Source organism: Grammomys surdaster, unplaced genomic scaffold (assembly GCF_004785775.1).
Source record: "Grammomys surdaster isolate TR1022 unplaced genomic scaffold, NIH_TR_1.0 99, whole genome shotgun sequence".
NCBI lineage: Eukaryota > Metazoa > Chordata > Mammalia > Rodentia > Muridae > Grammomys > Grammomys surdaster.
The window spans coordinates 4,951,931-4,974,249 of NW_021604578.1; the positions used below are offsets into that span (position 1 = coordinate 4,951,931).

Genomic DNA, 22,319 nt, shown 5'->3' on the forward strand with positions numbered 1-22,319 from the left:
TGTGTGTGTGTGTGTGTGTGTGTGTGTGTGTGTGTGTGTGTGTGTGTACTATGTGTATGTTTGGTATCCCTAAGAGCAGATCCTCTGGAACTAAAAGTGAGTGTCCCTGAAAGAACCTGAGTCCCCTGAAAGAACAGGAAGTACTCTTAACTACTGAACTATCTCTCTACCTTGCCCTCTTTTCTTCCTTTTATGTCAGGTTTCTATGGCTCTCTTTCTCTTTAGTGGCCTATGGTGGATGCTTAGCTTCTTGAATTTACGTCTTGTGATATCCTTTATATTCTATTACATACTGTTAATTCCTATCACAAGTTTTCCTTGTTCATAGGAGGGAAAGGGCATCATTTCTCAATTATAGAAATTACTGTAGTAAATCTGAATTATGAGGTAAATTTGTTTTGATAAAGAAATTACAAGAGAAACATTTCACTATTATTTTCTTGAATTAAAGCACTTGTGGAATCTTTGTTTTTCCTGTTATTCTACTCTGTATTTTCCCAGAATATTAAAATGGTCTTATGAAAATTTTAGGATACATACACACACACACAAGCACACACACACACACACACACACAAACACATATAAACTAAGGTGGATAATTGAAAGGCAGAGGACAACTTGTGGGACTAGGTTCTCCTGTCTAAGTCCCAGGAATCGAGCATCTTTACCAAATGCGCCCTTTAGCTGTTCCCTTTAATCCTGCCATCCTTAGTTTTATTGCTAGATTATATAGCATGCTGATGATCATTTAAAATTTCTCTTGATTCAAATTCTTGAGAGTGTTTAAGGTCATGAATTGAGAGCGATTAATATTTCAACACATTTCAGGTCCAAGATAGTTATTGTGATGTAGAGAACATATATTATTACTTTATCATTTCAGGTATAATCTCAATCATATTTTCCTGTGATTTGATTTAATATGAATTTTGGGTTAATTCAATTTGTAAGAAGTTGAAAACAAACATAATAGGTTATAATTAAAAGACTAAGGATATTAATTCCTTAGAGATTTGTATAAGAGTAGGAATTTTATTTCATATATAATAAATCATTTCTGGTTTTGAAATTACTAGCTGAGCTTTAATGTTTATACATAAATATTCAGGTATATGCAGAAATTAAAAATATATTGCTGACTCTTTATGAAAGGATGTGCATGCAAATCTGAGGTTTTGGGAAGGTTTGTCTGCTCTGTACTGTGTATGTAGTTAACATGTACTATGTACTTAACATGAATGTTAAACAGAAATCATGTTTCTGGGTGGCAAAGTGATACAGGATGTCAGTTCCTCTTCTTTACATGGACCTCTTTGTGGGACAATCTGATCTTCATACCATGATCTCTAGATTCCAAGGATGACAGATGCCAAGAATCAATGTCTCAAGAGATAGGAAGTAGAAACCGCTAACCTCTCAAATCCTGCCCTGGAAATACACATAGCTTCATTCTACTGAGCAGGCAGTACAGAGCTCAGTCTCACTGCAGAGGGTCATGTTCTCCAGCTGCTAGGAGGAAGGAGGAGGGCAAAGATATTTGCAGCCATGTCTTTGAATTAGCACAGATGATAGGGGAATGTTGGCTAAATTATTTTTAGTCGGTACGGTTAATTGCTTCAAAGTAGTAGTACTATTTGTAATATAGGTCAAGAAGTTTACTTTTAATCAAATTGGGTTTTGGTACAATTTGAATAAAATTATTTCAGTCATTTAAAACAGAAGAGGCATGGAGCACTTTATCCAGTGGTTAGTGATACCACAGTCCAGGTGGATTTGCAGGTGGTTGCAGGGCTCCGTCATTTTCTCAGACACCTCACTTGGTACTGTTAGCAAATCCCACATTTAGCAGATCTTTGAAAGGTTTGCGGACCACAATCTATTAAGTACATCTGAGGTAAACAAACTGTTCCTAGTTACCTGCTTCAGACTCCAACCTGAAAACACATACAGGAATCTAGATGAAGCTTATTTCTAATTAGTATTCTGTTTGAGTACTAGTATTGAGACAGAAAATTTATATATACATAATAACCTTAGAGACTTTGAGATAATATTTATACCTTAAGAAAAGTTTTAGAGAGTCAAATGAACACCGAAAGATTGACACAGTGGCAATAGAATAGAACCTTATTCTTTGTTTTCTTCTGTCCAGTGTTAGTGGCTCTTCTGATAAGAGTCAGAGATTTTTGGATTTTCCTTTAACAGACATGTGTGGATTTAGAGAAGGAGAGAGCCACACTCCAGCCCCAAGGCCAGCTTTAATTTTTGATTGAATGGTACCACATAAAGACCATTTGCTACTATGTCTGTAGAGTGCAGCAGAGGTGAGCTGGAAGTGGGTTATACTGCTTTGCCAATTTACTCATTTTCTTGGGACATATTGTCTTGATGATACATCCGCTTTTTTCGGATGTTTCACCTGTCAGGGGGCTCCAGATTACTTAGTTCGATGCTTTTATTCTCCTGGAAAGATAAAAACAAAACCCTGCCCCAACCCTAACTCTGGGGGTTCCTTTTTTGGCAGCATATATTTTTTCTAGAGCAAAATGCTTTTTAGCAAAAGTAAAAGTATTATCTTACAGTTAAAATTTTAAAAATTCTTTTGAAAATTTGAAACTAAAATATACCTTAGTATGTGTGGATAAATATACCTATATTCCCCTTTATACATTAATTCAAGATTTAATTATATTTATTTTTTAGATCACAAAGGATATTTTACTTTTACAAGAGGTATCTAAATATAAATCATTGTAATTCCTATGGATATGCTTCTGCTTCCCAAGTGTTGGGATTAAAGGTATACGCCTCCCAAATGATGGGATTAAAGATATGAACCATCATCTGACTATGAATTCCTTATGATAGTAATTCTATAAAGTTGTCCTGATTTAATTTGATTCTCCACTTCCCCTTATTTTTTAGTGTTAGTGGTAAACTTTCAGATTTTTCAAATGTGTAATCTATCATTCTTGCTGATTTGTTCTGAATTTGTTCCCTGGCAAATTTTAATATGGTAGTCTTAATTAAACATGATGCAATGTGTCCACTAATTCATTATTTTCAGATGTTTTGTCTGTCTTGCTTGTATAATCTACATAAAATTTGATGTCTTTGCTAAATTTTGCTAGGTTTTGTCGTTTCCATTCATGCTTCCCATGACCAGATAGATATCTTTGCCATTTATCTGCCAGGTAGTCGTTTCCCATTTTGCTGACTATATAGCTTAAGAATTACATCTGCACCATGAACTGGGCGTAGAGATTTTCCTTTTGCTTTCCTAGTTGTTTGTCTTATAGCCAGTGGTGCTGTGCTGATTTTGAGGTTCCTTCTTAAGTACTGGCCATTCCATCCCCTGGTCTATAGCCCCTGGTTCCATTAATTTTGGTTCCATAAGTGGTTGATGACCATCAGTAAACCATGTGTCAGCAAATGCTGTGACTAGTTTAGGGATGGGGATGGCAACTGAGCTATTTCCTCAGTGTGGGAAGGCACAGACCCCTTTGCTACCATTCCTAATCATGAAGGAATTCAGATAGGTACCAGGTCCACTATAATACCTTTCCTTCCATGGACTCTGCCTTTGAACAGATTCATCCATCATTGTAAGGGGACACCCTTACAACCATAGGGTGTTTGGCAGTGACTGAGTATAAGGTTCTTTATGCCTTGTACAATGTCCAGATTTGTATCTCAGAGAATATGTATTTTCTGTATATGGAAGACATTTGCACTAGAAGGCAAGAGGCCAATGTTGGTGAACTCCTTTTTGCTTTATGAGAAGTCCCCAGTTGCCAATTCACCAATAAATATGATATCCATAATTAGGTTATCATCTGGGTCAATATTGGTCAGGGCTACATGCACAGAGATGAGCTTACCGGCAGTTGTCAGAGCTACTCTTTGTTCCTGACCCCATTGGAAATTAGCTACCTTTCTAGTAAACCTGTTTTTATAATAACTTGTAATATGGTATGTGATTTCTCTAGTGTGCATGCAAATGTATCAATTAGGAGCTGCATCTGAGTTTTGCTCCTGGGTGGTGGGATTAAAAGCATGCTCCACCACCGCCTTGTTAACTGTAACTCTAGAATTTAGAAAAAAACTAACTTAGAGAGATCTGCCTGTCTCAGGTGGGATTAAAGGCTTGAGCTACCACTGCCCTGCTCAAAAGTTTTATCTTAGCTCCAAATTTAGAGCACTCCAACTTAGAGATTGAATTTACTTAAAACATCTTAAATCTCATAACTCTGTTTTGTGTACCAAACAACAAAATATCCTTTTTATTTAAGAAGAAAACTCAAAAGCTGATGTCCAAGATGGCATGGGCCACATTATATCTACAGTATAACATTCTAATTTGAAATTAAAATGCATGGTTTAAGAAAACCCATTTTCATGTCAGTAAGCAATGTGTACCTTAACTTTTTATCTTATTATCATTAGAAAATATTATTTATTTTTATTTTTCATGCCTGATCAACTGAAAGGCATTTGTTAGTCGTTATAAGTTAGTTTGGGCTGAATGACCAAGCTGGCTGATTAACTATCACCTCTCCTTACTCAGGAGATCTTTCGTGTTCAAATCTAATCTTTATGAAGTTTGATGGTATCCATAGCATTCCTTCTCCTGTGGAAACAAAGACAAAACCTCTTCCCCAACATTAACACATACATTCTGAAGTTAAAACACATCTTTAAAATATACAGGCTGATTTAATTCAGTTTTTCTACTATCCAGTGTCTCTCTGAAGCTGTTGTCTCCTACTTTTAAACAACCTGGAGAGTCTGTGACTGTTCTTGATAATACCTTTTAATATTTTTCTCAGAAACATTATTAATGGTTTGTTTCTGAGATTGGAGGAATGCTAATCAGTGTTTTTCCATTGCTGCAATAATCACATCCCCATAGATTCATAGCTATATTAACCACTCATGGCTCCCCTCCACACTACCTCAAAACCCCCTCAAACTGAATGTCCCTCCCTTCTGCTTCCCACATATCTCTCTATCCGTCCTCCTGACTTACTCTTTATCACTTTTCCCTATGGTCAGTTCCAGTCAACTGGTTGGTTGCTCTGCCTCTTGACCTATAATTGACTTTATTTAATCCTGTTTACAACAAACAGAAAGCTCTTGGATTAAAGATGTGTGCTAGAACTGAGCAACCAGAAACAGTTGTTTTTTCCCAGTAAATAACACAAGCTTGGGGTTCACAGTGTGATCAAATATCCTGCAACACAAATCTGCAATTCCAGCAGGTTTTAGCAGGGAAGTTCATCTGTCCTATATTATACGCTTTGGAGCATTAAAATCAGTATTTGTAAGCTGGGTGTTTTGGCACATGCTTGTATTCTCAACTACTTGAGAGCTATGAGGCAAGAAGATCACTTGAGATCAGAACATTGAGGCCTGCATGGGCAAGTTGCTATGTCAAAACAGTCAAGCACCCCAGAATTTACAAGGTCTATATTAAACCTAGGAAATGGGAACAAAGGAAGTCCAGTAGATTCTCACAAATGTGTATGTATGATATGTTAGTAAGGCACAGAACTTATGATCCATGAAAGAAAAAGTGTACAAGTTATACTTCATTGAGTTTTTGTGCCTTTAATCACAGCACTCCAGAGACAGAGGCAGGTTGATCTCTGAGTTAAAGGCCAGCCTGGTCTATATGGTGAATGCCAATCCAGCTAGAGTTATACCATGTGTCCTTGTCTCAAAAAAGTAAAGTAAGTTTCTGTCCCATGAAATATACTGTAAAGAGAATAAAAAGGCAAGTTACAGAACAGAAGAAATGTTTTCAGAACACTCATCTTTGAAAGATAGTTGTCTTTAATACACAGAGAATTTGGTAGACAATGAGGCTTGGTGGCCTGTAATGCCAGAACTAAGGAGGCTGATACAGGAGGATAGCAATTTTGAAGCCATCCTAGGCTACATAACAAGACCCAGCTCCCCCCGCCCCCCACTTCCTCCAAAGCTAGTGAGATGGTCCAGGTAAAAGACACTTACCACATAAGACCAGTGATTTTAGTAAGTTAGGAGATAGCCAAGTCCATGAAGTGTTCTCTGACTTCTACATGCATGCCTTGGCATGTGGCATCCTACACACACACACACACACACACACACACACACACACACACAGAGTTATAATAAGTAAAAAATAAAAATAAAAATAAAAAATAGCCCACCTAGAATGTGGGCAAGGTGCTAACAACAGTGAGCTAGCACTGCACACCTATTAGAATGGCCAATAACTACAGTAATGGCCCCAGTCAAATACTAGCAAAAGTAGAAAAAAAAGCCTCACATATTATTAGTGGGAATATAAGATTGTCCAGCCACTTTAGAAAGCAGTATGGAAGTTTATTAAAAAGCATGGTTAAAAAGCATAATATCTTAACATAAGATTAGCATTTATTCACATAGGTATTTGCCCAAACGGGCTGAAATTATGTGTTTACAAAAAACATGTACTTTCATGAGTTTTTCCAAAATATCCCATAATCTCCCATAAAGCTATGAGTAGAGAATACTATTATTATACAGAGAATTCTTCTAACAAATTAGAAGTGTATTCATTTGTACTTACTGTAATCACCTAGACTTTTATTAATTAGAAGTATTAGAGCAGTAAATTCCTCAATTTAGAAACATAGAGAATGCAATCTGGAAGCAGAGGAACAGAGGAAGCAAGTGCTCACAGGGAGCACTTGTCAAACCAGAGCTAGAAATAAGATGTCTCTCTTTCTCTTTCTTTACAGTGAATCTATATGCGCACGCACACACACACACACACACACAAGTTGTATACTTTAATGATGGTAGCTGATAATTACAAGTATAGCTGGCAGAGATTTATCCTTTGGGCAGAGAATTAAGATTAATACTTCTGAAATCTGGAAGTATGATCAGTATAGTTACAAAAGTGTTTACATAATTCTTAATATTGTTTATTTTTGTTTTAGACTAGGTAGCACTGTTAGGAGTGCTGGTGTAAAGATCTGCTAAAGACACTATTTTTAATCTTTGATGCATATATTCAATAATGGGATGGCCACATAAAATGATAATTTTTTTAAAGATACTACTACATTATTTTGCACAGTTTTATACTTACTATCTTATATTCTACAGAGATTCCAGTTTCTCTCTGTTCCTGTCAATGAGGATAGTCTGGTTGTGTATAACCTAAAAGATATGAAATAGCACTTTGATGTATTTTGATTTATGTTTCCTATTTCTTAACATTTTTATGTAGTTTTTGGTCACTTTTAATGACTACTGATAAATGCTAATACTGATCCTTTTCCTGTTTTTATTTATTTTTTTATTTATTTACTTTTTTGGTACTAACTCTTTGATAGCTTGGGAACTATCCCTATTCAGTGAATTGGTCTTGCCTTGCTTGGAAATTGAGTTTTTACTGTCTTGTAAAACTTGCTTGTTATCATCTTTACAGTACATTTGGATTAAAAGATTATATACTGTCGGTATATTCTTGAGAGTCAGGAGAAATGCTGGGTATCTGCCTTGTGAGGCAGATAGATGCACTACCACTATGGCATTGACTCTGGTCCTTAGTTGCTATATTAAATATTTGGAATTAGAGAACATCTTTTTCTGACATTTTGAAATTTATCTAGGGAGTATTTGTTTAACACATTACCTATACAGTAAATATATATTATATATGCTCTTGTATGTAGGCATTTTTTTTCTGAAATTAAATTCATGAATTTATTATTTTAAATAAAAATTTGAATCCTGCTAGGCATGATGATGCATACCTTTAATTCCAGCACTCTAGAGGCAGAAGGGATCCCTGAGTTCAAGGCCACTGTTGTCAACATAGCAAGTTCAAGACTCTTAAAACAAACAACACTCGTACCCCGCCCCACACAGACAATACCAGAAAGGGTTAGAATCTATTGTGATCTCATTACTATATAGCAAGTCTTAAAAGTTTTTTTTTTCCATGTATAAATTTTTTAAGTTGTGACCTGGAGAATGTAGCTAAGTCTGTAGAATACCTGCCATGCATGCAGAAAATCCTGATTTAGTCCCCACTGCCACATAAACTGGCATGATGGTGTGGAGGCAAGGATATCAGACACTCAAGGACATCCCGGTCTATATAGGGAGTTCCAGGCTAGAGCACATGAGACTATGTTAAAGAAAAAAGACGTCATGAAAGGAATTGATTTTGTGCCCATCCAACAACATTTTCTGTTTTAATTATTCATTCAGACCTTCTTCAGTTTTGTGAACAAGATAAGGGACTGGACTAACAACACTAGTTAAAATAACCAATCAAATAATTTCTAATCGCTTTAAATTGAGAGTGAAGAAACAAATAAGCTTCATAACTGAGGACCCCCTCCCTGTCTCCCAACTCCTTCCCTGATGCCATCATTTAGGAATCAGCATTCCAAAACAGTTGGTACCAGTTTGCATGCTTTCGCCCGGTCTTGACAAACCAACCACTGTACCCTCATAGAGAGCAGTTCAGTTTTTTCATTGGTGACTTTTTGTGAGAGTCTGTAGAGTGACATAAAGTGCCGCCTGTTGTGAACTGTCAAGTGAGAGTTTGCCAAAACTCAGCAGACAGAACTAATTGGGGAGAAAAAGGGCTTTTGTGCCGTCTTCTCTTTCTTTCCTTTCCTTTTTAGTTTTAAGAAGACAGATACTGTTAAAGCAGTGTGTTTATGTAAGTCTGTCTGCTTCTCTTTCCTCATGGCAAGATAATCCTTTAACTCCAAGTCTTGCACTGCAGGTTGTTGAGCACATCCACATGGAAGCTGGCAGAGGACCAAGCTCGGGACACACAGCTTATAAGAGTTGATGAGAAACTGGTAAGGATTTCTTACAACATGCTGCTGTGATTCTGCCATTTGGCATGGTTTTGTACAGTAGATTATTCAGTAGAGTGGTCTGAGTTCTTCTAGGAAAGTTATACACAAACCTTAAGATTTTCATAATAAAATAAAAAATTGAATATTATATGCAAACATTATCATATACAAATATTAAAAAAATAAAGGTTTCTATTTTTGAAATACTTATGAGTAGTAACTGGAACACTTATTTTGAAATAAATATATTGTTTTTAAATTTTTAAGTTACGCTACCATTTAAACTATATGATACCTATCAGTGCTCTCTAAATTAAATATATTGGGTCTTCCTAGAGCTATGCAGTGTTGTTATCACTGTGTGTTTATGTGTGCCCATAACCATCATTTCTGCATACTAATGAGTTAAGTTATAGCTAACAACAAATGAATAATATTTTTTCTATCATCAGTCAGTAAAATTTTGGTAGTTATCTTTTAAAAATATCTTCAAGTTTAGATATAATTTGATATAAGTGATTATATTATACAACAGAGGAATTTTGTAATATTTTCAAGACTACTGGCACAAATGTCTAATAGTAGCGTAAGTATGTACTTCATTTATTATGTAGTTTACTATATAAATGGGAGTATCTCCTAATTACCGCCTCCTAGGCAAGCTTTCTCTACTCCACCATCCCCAGTTCCTTTCCAGTGATGTACTCTTTTATCACTTAACCTTGAACTTGTAAGCACAATCCAAACAAGTCACTCTGAAATTTCTACTTACACTACTAAAGATAACAGATGTATAAGTAAGCAGAGAGTTTGGAAAATTTGTGTCTTAGCCCTCAGGCTAAGTGCTTTTTATTCAAATTATTTATTAGACTTGCCTGTTGACACTACCACCATCTTGGTGTAAACCAGTGATTTCAACCTTCCTAATGCTGCTTTATTGCTACTTCAGAGCTGTAATTTTGCTACAGTTACGAATTGTACTATAAATATCTGATATTCAGAATATCTGATACATGACACCCCAGAGGGATTGTGGCCCACAGTTTGAGAACCATTGTTGTAGACAGCACCAGGTAAATTACTGCAATAATGTCATAATTGGTCCTCTCATGTATTTTAATCTCCTGGTTCATTTTCCCCAGGATAGTCAGGATAGACGTTTTAAGTGTTGTTTTCATCAACTCTTGTGTAGAATCCTTTTGCGTTCTTATTGCCTTAACAGTTAACATTAAAATCCTGATGGCCTTCAAGGCCTTGCATGATTTAGTTTCTGATTTTGTCCCTAGGTTTGCTTTGTAGTATCCGTTTGTAGAGTATACTGTAGACATGGAACTTGCTGTTCTTTTTCTTGCTTTCAGGGTTCCTGCTCCCCCTTCCTAGATGCTTCATACTGACCATCTATTCATTTTAAAAATCATAATCAAATATACATGGTTATTTGAGAATAAAGGAAGCAAGGCAGTTATATGGAAGAGGAACTATTTCTTATCACATGTTCTAACCACCACTTAATGGCAACAGCACTAGTGTTTGAATTTTCTTTTTTAGATTTATTTATTATATTTATATGAGTATACTGTAGCTGTCAGACACACCAGAAGAGGGCATTGGATCCCATTACAGATGGTTGTGAGCCACCATGTGGTTGCTGGAAATTGAACTCAGGACCTCTGGAAGAGCAATCATCAATGCCCTTAACCTCTGAGCCATCTCTCCAGCCCCTGTTTGAATTTTCTTGACCACCTTTTTGAAACCCAAGGATAAGCTTGTTGTTATACTGTTATTGTTTATTCAAGTTTTATATATTTGAATAGTGTTTCCTGGCTCTTTCTATTTAAAGAAGCATCTGATTTCTATATTACTCTAAACAAGCAATTGAGGACTAGTTTAGTATGATACTTACTTATATGTCACAAAATCAATTGTATATCACCAGTGGATTTTGCTCTCTCTATATCGCCACCAGTATGGTTCTTTTTCTGGAAGTATGTTAGTCAAGTGCCAGTATATAGTCTATTAGAAATCCCTGAGTTCCTGCACATAGCCACAGTTGTTGAAATAATGTTTAAAAGGGGTAACCAAACCCCTAAATTAGAGTTTTAGTTATTTATTTTTATATTCCAATTGTAGGTAACAAAGTACTCCTGGATTTGTATGTCTTGTTCCTACAAAGCTTCTAAAGAAGAGAAAAATAAGTAGCATAATGAGAAGTTCACAGACTCAGAAGAGCATTTACAGAGTGTTTGAAATTATATTTGCATTTTGAGCAAAAGAAGATTGTTATACATATATGCTACATGTGTGTATAAACATTAATGATTAAAGTATTTTAGAATATAAATCCCATGACTATTTTAAAGGCTATGAAACTATCACTTTAATGTTGATAATGTAATGTAAGACATATTATGCCAGGCATGGTGGTGCATGCCCTTAATCCCAGTACGGGGGAGGCAGAGACAGGTGAATCTCTTGAGTTCTTGGCCAGCCTGGTCTACAAAACAAATTTCAAGACAGTTCAGGCTACAGAGAAATCTTGTCTCAAAAAAAAAAAAAAAAAAGAAAAAAGAAAACGAAAACCACCACCAACAAAAGAACCAGTTTATTAGATTGGTATACTTTTTTCTGTTTGTTTGGTTAGTTTATATTATAGTGTGGTTAAAAATTTAAGGATAACTCCTAAGAATGCTTTTGGTTGTTATGTATAAATTTCTAATTCATCTTTTTACTAACAAGAATTCAAACATTAAATATTTAAAATATTCTAAAATAATTTTATAAACATTTAGGAATATCGAGTTTTTTTTTAAATGTTTTTGTGAGTTGTACTATTATTATTTCAAAATATGTGATGCCTGCTACAGATCGGAGGAAAGCTTGCAAACAGCTGCTTTGCCCTTGGCTTTTCTAAGGGAAGGAGCTGCTGGGCCATGGAGGCTGGGGAAAGAATGTTCTTGTTTCTGAGTTTTATTGGAAGGGCAAATGTTCCCCTCTGTATGCCTCCCCACCTCAGTCTCCTTCAGTAGATTTGATGAATACGCATGTCCTTTTATTCTTCCTATATATAGAGAATGTAAAAAGACTCTGAGTTCTCCCTAAATAACCAAAGCATGAGTTATACTTGCATACAGTACACTTTTAATTGCTTTTAAATCAAGTTAGTATGCATTTTATTTTAGTGCACTGACTACTTATTTGTCAAAATTTAAGTCAACAATTTACCCAGTTAAAATAGGACTACAAAGATAGAAAAGGGATTCTTATCAGTGTAGTTTCCATTCTTACTGAAAGTGCTACAGAGTGAGCTTGAACAGGTGGTATTAGGAGATTAGTTTTATGAAAACTCTGTTGGCTGTCATCATCCCTTTGTTCAAAGCGCTCATTGAATGTTGTCACATGCCACTCATGCTTCTGGTGAGATGAGCCAATTTAAGCCAGATTAGATTATATTAAAGGCCAGTTTATAGGGAAGCTACTCTCTGGCAGAGAGTTCATTGGCCTCAAAGGAGGAGGCCAGGGAAGTCACTGTGGTGGCTGGTGACAAAGAGAAAGTGCATGTATGCAGAAAGCAGAGGGAGAAAGAATAGGAGCAAGCAAAGTGTCTGCACTGTATAGGGAGGAGGCTCCGGGGGAAGGGCAGCCCAGCAGCAGGTATGCCATGGAGGCACTGAGGGATGCTGGGAGAACCGCAAGTCTAGGTCTGTTTGATATGTACCATGTACACCTTAGTCCATTGCCTCAGATCCAAGACCAAATAATACTGACATTTGAGATTATTTTCATTTATATGTTTGATTATTTTGTCCATAAACTAGTTAATATTATATGTTTTTAACCTTTATGATGGCTTTATGGTTATACATGAATCTATAAAGCATATCAAATAGGAAGCTTTTAGTAATGTATAAATCTGGCTTTTTTGAGAGGATGGAGAAGGGCAGCTGTCATTTCAAAGCTTTCTGGAAAAATGTTTTTATAGTGTAATACTACTAATGTAAAAATACTACCAATCTTGGTAGTTTTAATTGCCACTGTTATTTTATCAAAAGTCAAGTATGCATGAAAAATAATCATTGTTAGGTTGGCCAGTAGTATTTTATTAAATTCCTTCCAAATTGCCATAATATAGCCATTAAAGATGATCTTACTTGCAATAAATCACTGCTACTTGATAATAACCACATGGTGCTAGCAGCAATTTTAGCTGTGAGATTTTAATATTATTGTTTTAGATGAATGTAAGCAGTGACTTATTTCAGTAGAATTTTGTGTTGCTTTAATCTTCATGACTTCAACTTGTTCTAAAATTTTTTTCATTGAATAATCTTTTTTGCAAACCTTCAAAACTAATGCAAGTAGATTTGCTGTGTAAGCATTTTGTAGTGTTATTTTTCCTCTTATGTACTAAAAATTCTTGATGAAATTTATAAAGTTAGATTTACAGTTTACCAGTAAGTGACCCATACAGAAAGATAAACCTCAGTGGAAGGTTTACGTTTTCTTTGACTGTGTCCCTCCCCTCACAGGGGTCAGCTTTCTGTTGGTGAGATTACTTCTGTTGGAGATGCAGCACTATCTCTGTTAGATTCTAAGTGGTGTCTGCAGTTGGGGCTATGCAGCCTTCTGGCAGCTCAAGTGTCTGTTTTGTCTGGACTTTACTCACACACATTCTTTTGCAAAATTTCAAGGCTTTAGTCTGGAGCACTGGGTCAAAGAATATGTCTCTTTGAAGGGTAGAAGGGATTTTTTTTTTTAATGTTTTATTCAGTAAGTAGTATTTCATTTTACATCAAAGAATCATTCTTTGCGAATCTACCATGGTGGCAGTTAAACATGTGGGTTTTTCTTTCTTTTACTAAATACAGATAATGTTGCTTCAACTAAATAGGACTATTTAAGATGCATGACTAGGACTATTAGATTTAAAATGTAAAGAAAGGGCATTGGCTGGCTATAAATGTTACTTTGCAATCTCATTTATATTTTGAAAAGTATTTTAGAATGTACTTCGCTGTGGACTGTTACCTAAACTACTAAAAACAATGAGTAGCAATGAAGACTGCAGGGATAGCGATTATAAGTCTAGGGAAGGGAGGGAGCCACCCTAGATTGGCCTCTTTAGTATTATAAATATGTGGGCATAACGCCAACGGACAAAAGTGTGGGCAGTATTTTGAAAAATATCAAAGACTCAAACAATAAGACATCTTTTTATGCTTAAACTAGAAAGTTTCTGGTTGCATGGGTTAATTGGTAATGTGCTAATAATCATAGAATGTTATTATTTTTAAGATTATTATATTTCATGTTTGAATCATATGATTATATATAAGCATATGCATTAATATAAAATAGTTTTTATGTTTATATGTAAAATATGCAGTGAAATTTGTTGAAAGTTTGTTATAGAATTAAGGTAAAAATATTTCTACTTTTGATGGCATAACAATTTTAAAGCAAGTGCAGCAAGTGTACTAACTTGTACATTTCATTTAACAATAATGATCATTAAGGCAGAATGTTTATACATATAATTTTTGTAGATAAGATTCTCTATATAAATGCAGAACTTTTATTTCCAAAATATGTTTCCAAAAATGTAATTCTAACATATTACTAGGCTGTATGAAACTTATACTTTTGAAATATTACAAAGGAAATAAATGTGAAAAATAATAGCTTTTATATAGAGACAGGAACCATAAAAGCTTACAGACTAGCTATATTAAATTGCTAGAAGAACAAAAGATTTTTCGTCTACAGTATTCAGCCATCTCTATTATCTGTGATTCTTCAGCAATTAAAGCAGATTATTTTCCTCTTTGTTCCTACTTAGAACACTCGAACAATACTGAAGAATTGAACTGACTGGAATGTTTTATCTTACAAAAGCTTTAAAGTTCTATGCACCAATTAGCAAAATACAGTAAAGGTTTAAACTGTTAATAGCCACAACATGGTGAATGCATAGACCTGTAGTATGCGAGGTCTGTGTAACAGCTTCTATTGTGGGCTCCAGGAGAGTAACTGTGTCTGTGCTTTTCTTGCTTTACTACCTGCTGTGTACGGAAAGTTTGAATAGTACTGGACACTTGCTTTTAAGAATTTCAGATTCTTACATGTTATTATGTTGTCACTTTGGCTCTCATTAAGTTAGAGTTGATAATATTGTATTTATTAGAATTTATTTAAAGGTTATTTTGCTATTTTCAAGACAATGCTAGTGTGAAAATACATATCATTCTGTTAGTAACAAATCCAAAATGTTTGTGCTGTATGTTATCTCCTTGCAGCAAGCTGCTTGTCCAATAGTTTTCATTTAGCACAGTACAGCCAACTATTAAGTGTCTGTTCTGTCTTTAGGTAAGTTTTTGTTCTGCTAATTGGTTCATAGAACTTTAAAGCTTTTGTGAGAGAAAACTTTCCAGTCAGTTCTGGTTTTAGTTTGGGATTTTGCTTGGTTTTGATCTCATTGATAGTAGAAAATATTGCTCTTTATGTTATAGCTTTTTTAATTGGCCAATTTGCCAAATTGAAAAGACAATTATTTTTCCTTTCTATGTTTTATATCCCAGGGAATAAAATGTAGAATTAGAGCAAAAGAAAGAAGAAAAGTTTGAGGCTAGCAAACTTTGTTTCCCTGTTTAGAGTTTCTAATTTTATTTGACCTACTCTTTGCTTTAATTCTCCTCTTACGAATAGTGCCTTCAACAGTACAGGTATTAGAATTTCTACAAAATGGGTCTGTTTTTAAAATTAGCAATGATGTGGAGGCTTCACTGTGAGGAATGTGCTGTATCTCCGTAAAACTGCCATTTTCTATGCTACACATTTCTAGAAATGTGTGAATGGGGTTCAGTTGTATTATAGATGTGCTGGTTCACTGTATTGGACATGACAGATCTTTTTCCCACCTAGCTATCCATGTTTCATCTGTTTCTTATATAAAGTTCCTTGCCTTTTTTTTTTTTAAAGAGTGGGGCTAATTGCTGAGTGGTGGTAGTACACGCCTTTAATCCCATCACTCAAGAGGCAGAGTCAAGTGGGGGTCAGCCTGGTCTACAGAGTGAGTTCCTGGATATCCAGAGCTACACAGAGAAAACTTATCTCAAAGAACAAGCAGACAACAAGAAAACAATGAAAAACACTTGGAGCTAATTTAAGATTTTACAATTATTAACATGTGGGAGGTGGGCAGGGCATAGCGTAAGTGTAGAAGCCAGAGAACAATTGGAGGACTTGGTTCTTCTCTCCTTCTGCCATGTGGGTCCTGGGGGTGGAACTCATATTATCTGACTTGGCAACACATGCCTTTCCCAATAGGCTATCCCATTGTTTCTGTAAAATTCTTCCCGGTACTATCATGATTGAGACTCTTACTTCCTCTCTGTATAGTATTCCTTTTGCTGTCGTCTTCAGTGTTGGCTTGACGGTCATGAGTGGCTATAGTTTGTAATTATCTTGAAATGTCCTTATTTCTCAAAGCTAGTTCTTCAGAGTTTAGCAATCTTGATTGGCATTTACTTATTTTCATGATTTGAAGTTCTGAGCCTTTCCTTTCTTTGAGGGGTACTGATGAGAGAAATGTTGTGTTTACCTTTGTAGTTAACATTTTTTCCTTATAACTTTTTTCTTTCCTTGGTATTTTTGACATTTTGATTATATTATTTGGAAGTTTTCTAGTCAATGTCTGTTGAGTTCTAAATGCCTTTTGTACTTGGATGTCCATTTCTTTCTCTAGACTTGGGAAATGTTCTGCTATAATTCCATTGCATAGAGTCTCCATGTCTTTAGCTTTTATCTGATCTCTGCCTGTGCCGTGGATCTCCATTGTATTCTGGAGTTCTTTGACATTGTGGCCATGTATCCTCTTACCCTGGCCCCATTGTTTTTCCTCTACTGTATCCTCTGTCCCTGGCACTCTCTTGTGATCATACTTTCTAGTGTTTTTATTTCAATCATTGAGTTTTTCATTTCCAGCATTTTACAATTTTTTTTTATTGAAAATGTTCTTTTATGCTGCTGACTTTTCATCTCTGTCACTGATTTTCTCCTCTATTTCCTTGACTCTTCATCTATTGCTAGCTTTTCTTTCTTGGCCCTGGATTGAACTCATCTATTTGTTTGCATCCTTTTTGAGTTTTATACTAGGGAAGTTTTGAAAATTTCACCTCGCACTTTATGTGCTTAGTAGTCTTTGGGTTCATGAGTTAGCTGGTGAGTTCATCTTTTGTAGTAGCCCTGTTGCTTTGCAAGTTTGTATTCCCATGTATTTGGATAGCTCTCCCACTTTGATTCTTGGTTTTTCTAATTGAACATACGACTCCTGTGGACTCAGTTTCTAATACATCTTGGAGAGGAAAAAAACAAACTGTAAACTGCAACATCAAACGAATTAAGGTTTAGAAATACTCTAACAGTCAATAAAAGCCCACCCCATTTATCATCAATGACAATAAAATAGAAAATGGCAGAACTAAATTAGGATGTATTCTGAAATAAAAATTATTTAGGGTAAAGTAGGAGGCTAGCAAAGGGGAAATCACAGGAAAAGCAGAATCATGTAAGTGAAAGAGAAAGGAGGGGAAAAAGAGAGGAACAGGGAGGTTGAGAAAAAGAAACCAATGATTTACCAATAATGAGAACATTAGAAAACAAAATTCGGTAACTGTTAGAAGTAGAATAAAAAATAAAACACAGTTTGTAAGAGTTCCACAAAAAGAAGAAAAGGAAAAGAAGCAAAGGGGGACCCAGAAAACCAAAGGCTGCTCGGTAATGGAAAAAATGAGCACAATTTGATGACTATATGAAGAAAAATAAAAAGTGAAAACATAAAAGATTGAGGTTTTGTTTGTTTTGGTTTTTTTTTTTTTTTTTTTCAAAAAGGTGGAAAGCGGTAGTAAAAGTGTAGTAAATGAAGAGAAAGGAGATGGGGAGGAGGAAAGAAGGAGAATTGGAGCAGGCCTTCTGTTTTCTGGGTAACTGGAGACTGCTAGCTGAGTGCAGGATAGGTTGGGGTCAGTTGGACTTGGGAGCTCCTGTCTGTCTGGTGGTTTGTGCTGATGCTTAGCCTGCGCTACACAAGGATCCATGGTCTAACTGTCGTCTTCACTGTAGTGTGTATTACTTAGTTTTCTGAATGCTGTGTTAAGATACCTAATAAAGGTTTGTTTTGGCTCCGAGTGGGAGTGTCTATTCCATCACTGCAGGTAAACTGTATCAGTGTTCAAGGCAGCTTGTCACATTGCATGACAGTTAGGAGGCAGGAGATGAATTGCTGGTATTTAGCTAGGTGTCTCTTTTGTAGTCCAGAATAAAGTCCCAAGGAACAGTGCCACCCACTTTTAGGGTGGCTCTCCACAACTCAATCTAATCAAGATAGGAGCCCCTTGATTATCCAATCCCAAAAGGCCAGTCTTAAACCCAGATACATACAAGCAACACTAAACATACTTCAGCAGGAGATTCTGGTATTTTTAAAAGAAGAAGAAAATTCCTCACAGGCCTGGCCATATTGCTAACCTGATCCAAATAATCCTTCACAGAAGGTGATTCTCAGGCCTGTCAAGTTGATATTCAGTACTAAACATCACAGGTGACTTACTTTCTTTGAATGTTGGGGGCCTCTGCTAGCCACACTTAGATGTCCAGAATACATATTCTAGACAGACTCTTTCCAACTAAGACTCTTTGTATGGTAGTCTCGAAAGGAGTGAGAAATACTCTGGCTGGGGGGGTGACTCCAAGTGTGTTGGAAGTGTGGACAGCAGCTTTAGCACTGAGATCTGTACAGATGTATTAAATATCTGTGTTTTACTGTGGCCGTAGGTGATCTGTGAAAGGGTCACCTAAAGGGGTTATGACCCTCAGGTTGAGAAACAGTGCTCTAGAGGTCGATCCCTGCCTGCCTCAACTCAGCCTCAAGACTGTAAAATATAAAACTCTACTGCCATCCTGACCATTGAGGGCTTGTTACCTTATCCACTGTACTTCACGCCTTACCTGCACCTCCTGGGCCTGCCTTCACTTTTCAGTTGGTCAGGATCTGGCACCTGTCCCAATATCCTCCTCTCCAGATGTCTCACACCCTAGGGCTGTGGTATGTTAAATTCAAGTTCTCTGTCTTGAGATAATTCTGTTTTCTCAGTCTCCCAAAGTAACTCAGTTTTAACCCATAGGTTCATTCTCTCTCAAAATAGTGCACAGCCACTGTCCCTAAGTCACACGGATAGGATTCTTTATTTTCTCATCTAAACCAACAGCAGGGGTGAGACTTGGGAGCCATGTGGCTGGAGCTGTGCTTGGCATAGATTCTCATCTTTTTCTGAGAAGTTTTCAGCTGCCTGCCACTGCCTTCACGACTTTCTGAAGACTCCCTGTCTTTGGAGTTGAGTCCATTCTTTATTCTTTTAAACCAGCTCTTGCAGCTTCAGTCGGCTCTCTTACTTGAAAGATGAAATTTCTTGTGATTAATTCTATTTGCCCAGAATTTGCTTTGTTTCCATTTGTAATGGTGGGGTTGAGTTCAGGCCCTTTGTTATACTAAGCAAGTGCCCTACCAATGATCTATAGCCCCATCCATTGGCTTATCTTTATTAATGTTTTATATAATAGAGAATGTGTATTCTTAATGTTTGTGAGTAGTCTATAAATTATAATTAAGTTTTTAAATTATAATTTGAATTACTTTTTATTTCTACTTATTCATATTTTTATTTCTAATGTGTGTGGGTATATTACGGGAGTGGTGGGTCCCTTAGGTCTGGAGTTACAGATAGTTGTAAGCCATATGTGGATGCTGGGACTTAAATGCAGCTCTTCTGCAAGAACAGCCAGTGCTCTTAACTGCTGATCCACCTCCCTAGCCCATACAATTAAAATTTAATTTTATTAATGGTGTGATTTAAATTTTATATATCGTAAGTGATATTTTTATCTGTTCTGTCAGTTCCCAATGAGAAGTATGAACATTTAAACCATGATTTGACTGATTCTTCCATTATTTGGATAATGGATGATCTTTGCTTTTCTTATTTTAAGTCTCTACTCTTAAGTACATAAAGACAGAAGACTATTGTCTGTTCTTCCTGAGTTGATGCTGTATCCTTACATGACACTCCTCTTTATCCTGGCACTAATGCTTGTTTGAAATCTACTTTGATATTAATATAACTGTCTGGTTTTCTTATTCTTAGTTTTGTATCATATATGTTAAATTCTACTCCTTTACTTTTAATCTACTTGTCAATTTACACTTACAGTTCTATCTTTCTAATATATTTGGGTCTTGCTTTTTCATCCAGTTTGATAATCTATACCTTTTAATTTAGTGTTTAAAATAACTACTTAAAAAAAAAATAAGCATTCTTTGCTTAAAGCTACTGCCTTGTTCTTTGTTTTCCATTTGCTCCATCTGAAGTCTATTTTCTTTATACCCTGCTCCCCACAGTTGCTTTAGGGATTACAGAATACATCCTTAGTTTTTCATCATTACAGATGGTTAGTCTTCCTTCTCAGTCACCTATGATTTTTTTTTTTTTCTTCGAAACAGGGTTTCTCTGTATAGCCCTGGCTGTCCTGGAACTCACTCTGTAGGCCAGGCTGGCCTCGAACTCAGAAATCCGCCTGCCTCTGCCTCCCAAGTGCTGGGATTAAAGGCGTGAGCCACCACTGCCCGGCTAGTCACCTATGATTTTGAGTCGTGTAGGAGCCACACTTCTGGGCATGTCCATGGTATTGTAAGCAGAGCTCAATGGCCTCTTCTGATAAGGCTTTAGAAGACCAGAACAGTAAGAGAAATTTGGACAGTGGAGGCTTATGAGGTTTTAAAAGGGAACAAGGATGTAGGAACTGGGCTAGAAGCAACAGTCTACTTTCAGGGGTTGGAGAGATGGCTCATGTACTGCTTTTCCAGGAGACCTGAGTTCAGTTCCCAGCACCCATGTTAGGATGCTGACAACCACCCATAACGCCAGCTCCAGGGGATCCAAATGTCTTCTGTTTTCTGTGGGCACCTGCACAGACCTGGCATGTGTACATACATACAGACACACACACACACACAAATGAAAGAACAAGTGAAACAGAAAGGTATTTATAATGTATAGTTTGGTAAGGAAAGCAGTGTGAGCTTAAAGTTTCAGACAAAGAGGCTGGAGATATGGCTCAGTAGTTAAGAGGACTTGCTCTTGCAGAAGACATGGGTTCAGTTCCTTGAACCCATTTGGTAGCGCACAATCTTCCTTAAAAGAGACAAACACCATTAAAGAGAATCCTCAAGAGTTTAGTATTAGTAGAATGATAGAAAAGGTGTTCTGAAGGCAAGCCCCGCCCCCTTCCTGCCCCCCATTAAAGTGAATTAAGTTATAAAAATGCAAATCATTTGTAAGGACAACTGGAACTGAGAATGTTCCCCCAAAGGATTGCTTTCTTGTAAACAAGTGCCTAGTATGTTTTCTCAAGTCGACTTAGGAAGCCTAACAACATCTTTAGCTGGCAGCAAAGCTTGTCATCTATTCTATGTGAGATGGCTTCTCTGGATATGCAGTACGCGAGAGTTAGAGGGTCATGGATGCATGCCTGTACCAAGGTTCCAGAAAGCTGCTGAGGCCAGGCTGTGTTGGCCTATTAAATTTCCTGTAAGAATCTAATAATCCAAAAAGTTGTGAGGTTTAAGCCTAAATTGGAGTGGAGATCCCAGGATGTTGAGATTGCAGGACCATTCAGTACTTGCCAAGGGAAGCTCCAGGCATGGATTGGAACAGAACAAGAAAGAGGCTGTGTGTACTAAGCCATAGAGCTGGAGGGTCAGGGTTATTCAAGCTCAGATAATGCTACTATAAGCCCCAAGTGTCAAGCATAGATCTGTAGAGTTCGGTGTTGCCCCTTTTAGTTTTCAATCTTCATTTGGTCTGGTGTTTCCTCGCTATGCCTCATTTCTCCCTTTTAATAAATAGAAATATTTATTCTTTGCCATTGTTCATTGAAAACAAGTAACTTGTCTTTTGAGTTTATAGGTATCTGTGTCTATAAAATTTTTCTCATAAAAATACCATAGAGAGATGGTTCAGTGGTTAAGACCTCTTGGTGTGCATGCAGTGCTTCAGTTCCCAGCACCCACAGGGGACTCACAACCACCTGTAACTTAGGTTCCAGGAGATCCAGTTCGTTTTTCTGGCCTTTAAGAGGGCACCAGGCCCAAAAGTGATACACTTACATACATGTAGGCAAACACTCTTACACATAAAATAAAAATTAATTCTTTGTCTGTTTGTCTGTTTGTTTGTTTGTTTGTTTGTTTTTCGAGACAGGATTTCTCTGTATAGCCCTGGCTGACCTCGAACTCAGAAATCCGCCTGCCTCTGCCTCCCAAGTGCTGGGATTAAAGGTGTGCGCCACCACTGCCTGGCTAAAATAGTTCTCTCTCTCTCTCTCTCTCTCTCTCTCTCTCTCTCT

At 36.6% G+C, this 22,319-nt stretch overlaps 1 protein-coding gene across 1 annotated transcript in view; it reads left to right on the forward strand.

Annotated features, from left to right (window-relative positions):
- The window catches only part of Ndufs4 (NADH:ubiquinone oxidoreductase subunit S4), a 101,041-nt gene that overhangs the window by 30,567 nt on the left and 48,155 nt on the right, over nucleotides 1-22,319 (forward strand). The window contains exon 2 of the mRNA XM_028784400.1: nucleotides 8,786-8,864. Coding sequence (XP_028640233.1) covers nucleotides 8,786-8,864 — 79 coding nt within the window. The remainder of the gene's footprint in view (nucleotides 1-8,785; nucleotides 8,865-22,319) is intronic.